Source organism: Nicotiana tabacum, chromosome 4 (assembly GCF_000715075.1).
Source record: "Nicotiana tabacum cultivar K326 chromosome 4, ASM71507v2, whole genome shotgun sequence".
In the NCBI taxonomy this organism is placed as follows: domain Eukaryota; kingdom Viridiplantae; phylum Streptophyta; class Magnoliopsida; order Solanales; family Solanaceae; genus Nicotiana; species Nicotiana tabacum.
In genome coordinates, this window is record NC_134083.1 from 67330904 (window position 1) to 67342227 (window position 11324).

Below are 11324 nucleotides of genomic sequence, written 5' to 3' on the forward strand. Positions count from 1 at the left end.
TGCATTTTTGGCCGTTTATCCGTACATAATCATACATGCACTCCCATAACAATGCCATAGCATGTGGGCATATGTAAAACTACAAATTTTACGGATACTTTTGATTCTGGCAAAATCTATTCATTTCTTTTTTGAATTTTATGCATAGTCAAATATCACAAAAAAAATAGAGCAGGACCAGTAATTTGTATAATCTAATTTTAAGTAACAACCAGAATAAGAATGATTATTTACATGAGTATTAAGGTATGTTAAGTTAAACAATTCGTTACATTATCAAAGTGTATAAATTAATCCAAATCAAAGAAGTTTGTGGGTCCAAGTTTGTATGAAACGCGTCGCAATGCATCTACTTCTGGAGAAAATAAGGACCTTTTTGCTCATGGTGGGACTGACATGATTCTTGGGGGCCAAGCATTACAATTACAGTATTATCAAGTCAAATGTACTTTCTTTCATGTAAACATTAAAAAGGTGAAGAGATCGAGACTAGAAATGAGTCATCTCTCAAATTCCTTCAAACTATTTCTTTAACTTCTTTCTAACGAGGGTGAGGTTTTTTCTTTTCACATTTTAGTATTAACACTATCTTGTGTAAGTTGAAGGAAGAAAAAAAAAAAAGAGAAAGAAGGATAGTGCCTCGTTTGGATTTGTTCTACAAATAAAAATTTGTATACGGAGCTGAATAAGCGATTGCTAAATACACGATTATTTAGCGCATTTATCCTCTCTCTTTTTCTCTTTTAGAGTATTAACTATTAAGGCATATGACACATGCATTTTTTGAAAATGTTATACGAAGTTCTTAGGTGTTTGGCCATAGAAACTTCATCAAAAGAAACTATTGCCGAAACGAGCTAAGAGGCTCGTTTGGTATTCTTTTCCCAAAAAGCTGTTGCAAACTTTTTTGGATAAGAGTAAAGTGCATGCCTTTGAACACCTTAACAGTTTTGTTTGGAACCTTCATTCAAACACATAAAAAATATCGTAAAATTTCCTAGATCATCTATTGTATTTGTTCTATGATTGTGTTTATGTATTATAAAGGCTTAGAAGTTAGAAATATCCGGAATAACGAGGAAAACTGAATTTTTCTGTTCATCTTTTTTTTTAATCGCTGTTAGTTGTTACTTCTGGCCCCAAATTCCAAAAAATGTGTGTTTTCAGTTACTCCATAACTTACTCGAATTAGTAAAATTTACCAATGAATCAGAAATGTATCATCTCAAAAATACTAAATAAATTAATCATATAGAACATAATCCCATGAGTCCTTGTTGTTGCAGAAACATCCTGGGTAAATTAAACCCAGGAGGAGCGGGTAAATGACTACGTAATAAATGAATAAATGCTTTATAAACGTGAAAGGGTCCATTAATAACGTAATTAATACAAAGAAAAAGCATTTAACTAATGAGCTGTCAGGCTTTTACCTTTGTCAACTGGTATTTAATCATAGCGGAAAAAAAGGTAATTAATTACTATGTGAAAGTGTAGTCAATTTTCCTTCCTTAAGTCTTCCAATGTGAAAAAGAAAAAAAGAAAGAAAAGTTGACTACTTTCAACTTAAAATAACTGTTCCATTTCGTTTTCATCCTTTTGTATCCTTTTTAACTTTTTGGCCACCCTAGCTAGGGACTTCTTTAGGCTTTTTCCTGAACCGCGTCTAGAGAACTTTTGATGAAACAAAGAATAACTTCATACCCAAGTTCTCTCTCCTTCATTATTTGGTTTATTTCCTTTATTTTGCATCCATTTATTTGCTATAAAAGCCATAGTTAGTATCCCCTTCATCCTTAAAAGGCTAACAGGAAAAGATAAAAAGGAGATCAGAAATTTCAGCTACTGTTTATTCTTATTTGATAAGGGATGGTGAAGCTGACAATTATTGGGAGGGTGAGTGATGGGATGCCCCTTGCCCAAAATCCAAGATTTGTGCAAGAAGAGAATGATGTCTTAACAACTTACAAGCAACAAGCTGAGTTCCTTCTCAAGGAAATTTCTTTACGAGCCTTGCCCTCTTCCAAGATGACCATTCTTGTAGATCACCACTGCTTCAAGTATCCTTTTCTTTTCATCTACTTTTACATTTGATTTTGTAGGTATTTTGTTACCGGTCCGAACAAAGTTCTATATTGATAACTTAAAAATGGAAAAGGCCTTTTGGGAAAAATCATACTAATCTGAAAGATTACATCATACTAAGAGTATTTTGAGCTGGTTAATCCCAACACATTTTTTGTCAGGTCTAACAAGCTGAATGTTACTTCTTTTATGGTCTATCAAGATTGCGGATTTCCATTACTTTGATGATTTTAGTGGCCCTTGGACATAAGAATTGTAAAATTTCGGAAAAGTATAATTTTTCAAGTAAAAGTGGTATTATTTGGAAATTAGATTTCTGTTTAACCATGAATACAATTTGGAGTTATTTTTGAATTTTTTTGAGTTATTTGAAGTAAATTTTTTGAAAAATAACTATTTGGAGTTTTTTAAATTTTCAAAAAATTATGAAATTCAACTTCAAGTGAAATTAAAATTTTCATGGCCAAAAACTAATTCCGAAAAAAGTAAAAAATTCTCGGAAAAAATGAAATTTCTTTTATGGCCAAACAGCCCTAATATCACTTACATAGGCTTATTAGAATATTTCGACCCCTTTTACCCATTAGTTCATTAAATTGATTTATTAACATGATTTTTATAGTATTTGATATTTAAAAGAAAAAAGACTGTATCAATTCTCTATTCCTTTTCGTCCGTCATTTTAATTGTCGACTCTTGCCGTTACAGCTTGTAGCTACTATATATTGTAGCTTTACATTCCACAATTAACTCTTTACACGTAGTCTTTTTTACTTTCAGCTACATAGTTGAGAATGGGATTTGCTTTCTTACGTTATGCGAGTCATCCTATCCAAGAAAGCTGGCATTCCATTATCTAGAAGATTTGCATCAGGAGTTTGAGAGATTAGATAAGAGCCTCACAGATAGAATTACAAAGCCATATACCTTCATCAAACTTGGTAATCTTCAAAATGTTCATTATAGTTTAATTTATTGTTGCATTAGTTATTTTAGGTACAGAGAAATCCTCTGTTTTAAGACTGAAGTTTAGGCAATAAGGTGTACTTCTGTTCCTTTTTGCATGGTTGGCTGTGACTCGCAGATACTATCATTGCCAACATTAGGAAGCAATATGTGGATACAAGAACACAGGCAAATTTATCTAAACTAAATGCTGATCGTCAAAAGGATTTAGATATTGGGACAGATGAATTATCACTAATAACAGAACGAAGGCGAAGACTAGGTAAGCTTGTCGCATAGTTACTGCAATTCTGCTTTGTTTAAGTTGAATTATATCTTAGGATACTTAATGCAACCAGAAAGGATGGAGAGGCTGATGGTTGCTCATAGAAGTACTTCTCCAATCTGGGAGTCTAAAAGGCTTGAGGTATGATCAGTGCCAAATCTTCTTTTAGTATTTGACGATAAAACAAGAGGGTCTAATTTCAATGGTTCAAATCCAGATAATCGCACTGAAATGGACACCAATTACAATCCTTCTCGTTGTTGCTGCTGTTCTTCTATGGACCGGCTTAATCCTCCAAGATGATTTCAGATAATGGTGAGCCAAACTTCATAAACTCTGAAGCCATAGTCAGTTGAAAGACTTCCTCCAATGTCTGGATCAATGGTGCAAATGAAGAAATAAGAAGATTTTCCACTGACCGAGACTTACAGGGGCCAATTAGCAAGATTCATTTTCTAAATTTCAAGCCTGCATATATTTGATATATACTTGAGAAAGTCTTAAGAAAGTGGAAACAAGTAGCTAATATGCATATTGTTATTGTGCTTTGATGCTCTATTCATCTGATTATGTGTATTGTAGATGGATCAACTTATTGTATTTATTCTTAATGTCAAGCTGTTTACTTATTAGATTACTTGGCACTTGCGAGTCAAATGGTTACTGTCAAGCCTTGCAGCACTTCTTAAGAACATCATCATTTGCAAAATCAGTACTATAAACTATTATGTGAAATTTCTTGGTTATAGTTCGTGGAAGTAGTCACCTTGCAGTAGGGTAGGCTGTCTACATGACACCCTTGGGGTGCGGCTCTTTCCCGCGGGATGCTTTTTGCATTGGACTGTCCTTTTTAGTTCGCGATTTCAGACAAGGCCATGATGCTCTTTCAAATTGATCCAACTCGTTTGATGCCATTGTGCTATCCATTTCTTTCTGCTAAGTGCTAAATATGGAAAGACTACCAAGTTAAAACTCTCAGAGCCTTTTATTTCAGATATAATGAATTTGACTTTGTACAACATGGAATACAAGAAAGGAGAAAACATCTATGGTAAAAATGAGCACTAACTAGACCTTTTGCTGAAAGCTTCCCTCTTACTTAAAGAAGAAACAGGACCTAACACTGGTGGTTCCTGCTTTATTTCCTCCAAACACTATTTTGTAAGATTGTAAAAGAGAACTCATATGTACATCACATCATCATTTATGCTGAATTCCCCTGACATAAATTCCTCAAATCCATTTGCAGAGATGGATTCCTCAAACTTGAGTTGGGGTTGAAAAATATCATCTACTGTCCCATTGTTAACCTCTTGATTTATGCCATTCACATAGCTACCGCCATTCATCGGTATACTGTACATGAATATGTCTTGCAACTCTGAATTATTACAGCCAAAGCTATTCTTGGAAGGATCAAAGTTGCTTGAGTTCTGGAAATCTTGACCATTAAACTGATCTAACGAAAGCCATTCCGCGAATAATACTTTGGGTAAATTACTCTTTTGAGGCTCTCTTGGAAAGTCCAACTGTGAAGCAGATTGATCTGAATCAGCCAAATGATCCTTCTATGTGTTCAATTGAGTCCAAACTAGAATTTTGGGTGATCAATTTCTTGGAAGAAGATGACGATTCTCGGTTTCCAGATGTAGTCTGTTGTGCCATTTTGGCTACTCTCTTCTTTAGATAAGAGTGCCAGTGGTTCTTTATTTCATTATCTGTCCTTCCAGGCAAGTGTTGTGCAATCTGAGACCACCTGTTTAATTAGAAACTTATAACTAATTAATGAATTCACTTTCATTCTTCAGATTCTCAAGAGTCGTAAAACTCACTCCAAATGTTTAATTGCTAAATAAAAATTCCTTTATCCTATTACCCTACATATATATAAGTCGTAGCTATCTTGTATCAAGGGTGGTCAACCAAACACTTTATATGATTATATATTATATATATTTTGAAGACACTTAATACAGGTCTAAGAGGCAGCCAAATGACCAAAGGTGTTCGCATTGAGAAGGAGTTCATGAGTTCAAATCCTTTAATATTCTTTTGTTATCCAAAACTAATTAAATAGAGACCACTGTATTTGGTCTAATTCATGACTCTTTAATATTCTTTTGTTATCCAAAACTAAATTGAGACCACTGTATTGGTCTAATTCATGACTCTTCTTTTTTAATCTAATTTTTTCTAATAAATAACTCTTAAATGAAGCTTAAAATTTTTGTAAAAACAATCAACCAATATTAAAACTAGTTGTTAATTGTAATTTTTTTTATTAAACAAATTTGAAGGTTGTAAACCCTCTCAACTCTCTTTTTCCTTTGATTTTATGCATGCTTACTAAAATTTCTTATGTTATCATTTTTATGTTACGTTTTATTTATAAATTGTAGTTATATCATAAGTGTTTTATGGTTTATTAGTTAAATACTAGTACGTAGTTTAATTTGATTTAGAATTCTCGGTGTACACACCCATCTAAAAAAGATTATTAACTTCTTTAAAGATTAAATATTCTTAACGAGCCTTATGGCTCTCTCTCTCTCTCTCTCTCTCTCTCTCTCTCTCTCTCTCTCTCTCTCTCTCTCTCTCTCTCTCTCTCTATATATATATATATATATATATATATATATATATATATATATATATATATATGTGATTCTTTACTTACAATTCATGTGATTTGCCTTAGGCTTTTTCAGAGTGATTTAAAAGAAGGAATCAAGAGCTCCTAGTCAGAAGTTGTGAAACTAGGTAGTTTGATGTCTAATTAACTGCAAGAATTGAGAAATTTTGGAAGAAATAAAGACTTTATCGTCTATGCAATGATAATATATATTTATAACCTAAACGACATGTAATTGTATAAGCAAGTGTAATTTAGTAACCTGAAAATAATGCGATAAATTGTTTTAGAAACTGATAATATGAAAATTATTACACTGTTAGGATATATAAATTAAATTCATAAATAAAACAACCTATTTTAGCTACCGCTCTTGAGAAATTCACATAACCATGTTTAGAAAAAGTCCGTCGACCATCATAATATTTGTTAATATATATAACTGGCAGCAAAGTAGGTGAATCCTTATAGGATATTGTTTTGAAGTCAACTTACAAGAATTATTTACCACATACTTGTGTTTTTCTAGTTTAAAATGGTTGAGGCAGTCAAAAAAGCTGACTACCCCTTCGAATTCGAGAAGCGTCATTAATGGAAGATATGACGTGAGAAAATATTCAATGAACAAAGATTAAATATTAAGACATGAATAAATATAAAGTAGTCAAAATTTTATCCTAATTAATATTTTTAAAGGGCCGCGTACAAGAGAATCATGACAGATAATATGAGACGGAGAGAATAATTATTATTATTTGAGATATTATTGAAGATATAATTAAGTAATTAAAAGTTTATTCTCTCGGTCAAATTTAAACAAATTGATAACACAAATTATCTTACTTGTTGCCAAACATGGCATGGAGGGTCAGGATTGTCTCTTCTTCGTCTAAGCTAAATGCCCCTCGCTTTAGGCCTGGCCTTAGGTAATTAATCCACCTCAATCTGCAACTTTTTCCATTCCTTTGCAAGCCTGTAAAATGATTAATTATATTAACCGGAATACCACTGATGTCAACGATAATACATGTTAGACGTGGTCTTAATAAACCTCTCTCTTTCTCTCTGCTTGTGTTGAATTTCTCAAAAAATATTCTATTGTTTGTTGACTTCTTGCTGCCATCTTATAAGTTGTTACTCTTGGACAAGAGGGGTTGCTTCGATGGTAAGCAACCTCCACTTCCAACCAAGAGATTGTGAGTTCGAGTCACCTCAAGAGGAAGGTGAGGAGTTCTTGGAGGGAAGGATGCCGAGGGTCTATTGGAAACAGCCTCTCTACCTCATGATAGGGGTAAGTTTTGCGTACACACTACCCTCCTCAGACCCCACTAGTGAGATTATACTGGGTTGTTGTTGTTATTGTTACAAGTATTGAGCCAAAGATAACGAACTCGGCTGAGGCCTATTTCTACGTACATAAGCCATCGTACTGTTTTAATTTTATTTATTGTATTATAATCCCACTTTTCCCAACAAAATAAAAACATACTTTCAAACTTTTACTCATTAACAAAAAAAAATTTCTATTGTTTTACGAATACACTCGTCAACGAGACATGGTCTTGGGTAATTTGTTCACAGCTGGAATGAAGTCATTCGTGAAATATTAAAAATAGACACCAAGAAAGAAAAAAAAGAGAAATGTACATTTTTAGCTTTTTGTATTTTGCCAAAAAAAAAAAAAAAGAGTTAACAATCATGGTGATGCTCATATCTCCAATCATCAAAAAAATGATATTGCTGTCATTGACAAGGATGTGATACAACAATCCTTTTTCATTCTTTTACATTTTCATGCACCTTAAACAAAGAACACCAGAAATCTACATCAGAAAATTTCTATACTAGAGAGTAGCGTCGAAGTACAAAATTACACTTGAGTGGGAAATAATATATATACTATTGGCCACAGTTAATTAGCAACAGTGCAACAAATTAATGTGTTGCATGTTATGAAAATTTGAAGATGAAGAATGTGAATTTAACTAACCGGCATTAATGGGGACAGAGCTCCAGCAGCTATGACCATGCTTAATGATATAGTTTTTGAGCTTGTCATCTTCATCTGGGGACCATAATCCCTTCTTGTGCTTTTGCTTTGTCTTGTCTACTGATTTGCACCCCATTTTTGTAAGCAAAAGATAAATGACTTTTTTGTGTGTGTCTCTGTAAAGGGAGAGACAAGAGAAAAAGGAGACAGTGGAAGACTTGATGTTGAGGTTAGCCGACCTGGTATTTAATGGGAGGATTAGTTGCCACCAAATACTAAGCTTTAAAAAAAACGACTTAATGAAAAAGTGAAAAAAGGAAGTATTTGTCCTTCCCACATGAGATACTAATACAATTCCTCAACTATAGGGAAGTGAAAATGAAACAGGAAATAAAGTATCCTCTAATTGGCTTGTAGAGATAGAAAATCAATTGAATTGTTGTCCATCTCAAAGAATTTTTAGGAGCTAACAAGAACCACTTCCCACATGAGATACTAATACAATTCCTCAACTATATAGGGAAGTGAAAATGAAACAGGAAATAAAGTATCCTCTAATTGGCTTGTAGAGATATAAAATCAATTGAATTGTTGTCCATCTCAAAGAATTTTTAGGAGCTAACAAGAACCACTAGAGACAAATGAGTCTTGCACCTATAGTACTATACATATATATCTTGTGTCATTTATCATGCTTAAACCTACTAATTGACAGACACCACTAACTGTTACTTTAGCCTTTTCAAGAATCAAATATTTATATGTTGTCTTCACTTAGATTCTTTGAAACTATTACTCTCATTGTTGAATCACCCTCATCATGTTATAATTTGCATTAGACTATCTATCCCCGAAAAATTTGAGGTGGTGAAAAAAGATTTTAGAAAGACAAAAGGGGTATTGTCCTTAATGATCACTAGGTTGCTTTAATTTACTTCATTAACTTCTTCCTTTCATTACTTGTTGAGATAACTTTTCAATGAAATCAATTAAGGGCCCGTTTGGCCATAATTTTTCTTTTCTTTTTTTCAAAAAAAAAAATTTTTTTTTTTCGGAATTAGTGTTTGGCCATGAAAATTTCAAATTTCACTTGAAGATCAATTTTAAAATTTTTCGAAAATTTGAAAAACACCAAAAAACTGTTTTTCAAAATTTTCACTTCAAATCACTTGCAAAATATCAAAAATAGCTCCAAATTATATGTATGTCAAAACACAACTTTAATTTCCAAATACCATTTTCATTTGAAAAAAAAAAATCAATTTTTTCCGGAATTTCACAATTTTATGTCGAGACGCCCAATAAGAATCCTCAAGTAACATTAATTTTTCCTCCCTGTCACTATCAAGTAGCAGCCTGGACAGGGCCGGCTCCAACCTTACATGGAGTAAGGCGTGTGCCTTAGGCCCCCAAATTTAGGGGGCCATTTAAAAATAATAATAGGTCCATATGTATTTAAAAAATAATATATATAAAGGAAAGAAAACATTTTAGATATATAAATAAAATGATAATTTATCTTACTTAAAAATGTGTAGATGAATAGTTTTCATAACTTTTGTTTTTCATATTTTACTCCTTCATAAAATAATTTTCTCTCTCTTTCTTAATTTGTCCAAGTCAATCTTTCTTTTTTTTCAATCTCTTTATATTTCAGAAAACCCTATATATTGTTTGTGTTTCTCTTTGTTATTCTTACTCACCTTCTTTTTTCAAGATTTCACTAGTTTAAGTGTTCAGCAATATTTTTAAGCTCCCAATAGTTCTATACTTCTATTGCTTTGTAAAATCTTATCTAAGATCAATAATATCTCAAGAAAGATTAGATATTTTGACTATATTATCATTCGAGCAAGAATTATTAGAGAAAATGGATTATATAAAAAATTATTAACAACTTTATATCTCAAAAAGTTAGAAGAATAAACTTCAAATAAAAATATATCTGATAACTTTCTTTTAAAAATTTAGGCCTCATATTAAACTTTGGCTTTAGGCCCCGTGTGTGCTTGAGACGCCCCTAAGCCTCGATCAGAGTCAGACAACCATGTTTTACAAACTTCTAATCACAAAATTAAGGAGCTTAATATATGTCATAATTTGCATGAATTAAACTGTGCTTCAATCGTTTATATATTAAAGTTCAACATATTTTGAAGAAGTTCAATTGCATAAATGATAAGAACAAAATTTAGGATCCCACCAATAATTATTATGGGACAATCTTAGTGTTGTCGATGAAAAGTTTTTAGATCTTGTTTAGGTTTACCTCAAATAGTTAGTAGTGCAATTATTTAGGAATTCTTGGTGTGGAAATCCTTCCAACTACTTCCTTCTATTCTCTTTTTTCTTCTTAACTGGTTCACAACGTTAAGAAAATCTCAACCAGTGCATTAAAACCTAATCTTTTCTAAATTATTTTAATGATCCAATGAAGTTTCTCCTCAACTAGATAAGTTTAACTAATTAATGAAAACAGCAGGAAGAAGTATTTTTATTACTCTTGCAGACCTAAAATATCCTAGCCAATGTCCTTATTGGAGAAAAATTGAAATCATTTATAATACTACAGTTAGTGCATTACTTGTTGAGGTGAACAAACTACAAAAATTTGTCAATACCTCTATGTTCAAGAAAACAACAGAGAAAAAACCAGATTAATCTATTCCAAACTATGACAAATATTAAAGACCTTGGCAGGTTCTGATCAATAATGCATATAAATGGTTGAAATATTGAAAAATATCAAAGGGGTTTCATTATCACAAATATTAAGATGCTAAAGTCCAAATTTCAATACTAACCCCTGTCGAAAAAATATAAAACCTTAAAGAAGCTTAGTAAAATATTATAAACCAATCGCTTTCTGTCACGATCCAAAACCAACCGTCGTAATGGCGCCTATCGTGGAACTAGGCAAGCCAACTTCTCAACCAGTTCAACCAAATAAAAACTTTGAAAATATATACGGAAGCAATTTATATTAAAGAAAATCATTTTTGAAACAGAAATAAATCCGCAACACAATACAATCTATTCCAAAACCGGTGTGTCACCGAGTATATGAGCATCTATTCCGGGATACAGTCTACTACAATGCCTAGGGGATAAGAACTAAAATACAGTTAAAGATAATGAAGGAGAGTCAAGGCCTGCAAACGCCATGCAGCTACCTCGATAGTCTCCGAGATCTCGACTCCTCACTCAGCAGCCACTGTAACCGGAAGCATCTGTATCTGCACACGAGGTGCAGGGTGTAGCATGAGTACAACCAACTCAATAAGTAACAAATCCAAACTTTGGACTGAAAGGTAGTGACGAACTCAATCGGCACAGTTCAATATAAAAAATAACAGTGCAGAAATGTAGACATGCTTTCAAGTTCG

At 32.6% G+C, this 11324-nt stretch overlaps 1 protein-coding gene and 1 pseudogene across 1 annotated transcript; one reads left to right on the forward strand and one right to left on the reverse strand.

Annotated features, from left to right (window-relative positions):
• The first annotated feature begins 1649 nt into the window (after positions 1-1649).
• Positions 1650-3948, forward strand: LOC107792587 (25.3 kDa vesicle transport protein SEC22-1). Its single transcript, XM_016614808.2, has 5 exons — positions 1650-2060; positions 2866-3026; positions 3170-3313; positions 3390-3457; positions 3534-3948. Exons 1-5 carry the CDS (start codon positions 1870-1872, stop codon positions 3627-3629), a joined length of 660 nt encoding a protein of 219 aa, XP_016470294.1. The 5' UTR covers positions 1650-1869; the 3' UTR covers positions 3630-3948.
• A 116-nt stretch (positions 3949-4064) lies between these two features.
• On the reverse strand, positions 4065-8374 carry LOC107765854 (transcription factor LAF1-like; annotated as a pseudogene).
• Between the last annotated feature and the right edge of the window lie 2950 nt (positions 8375-11324).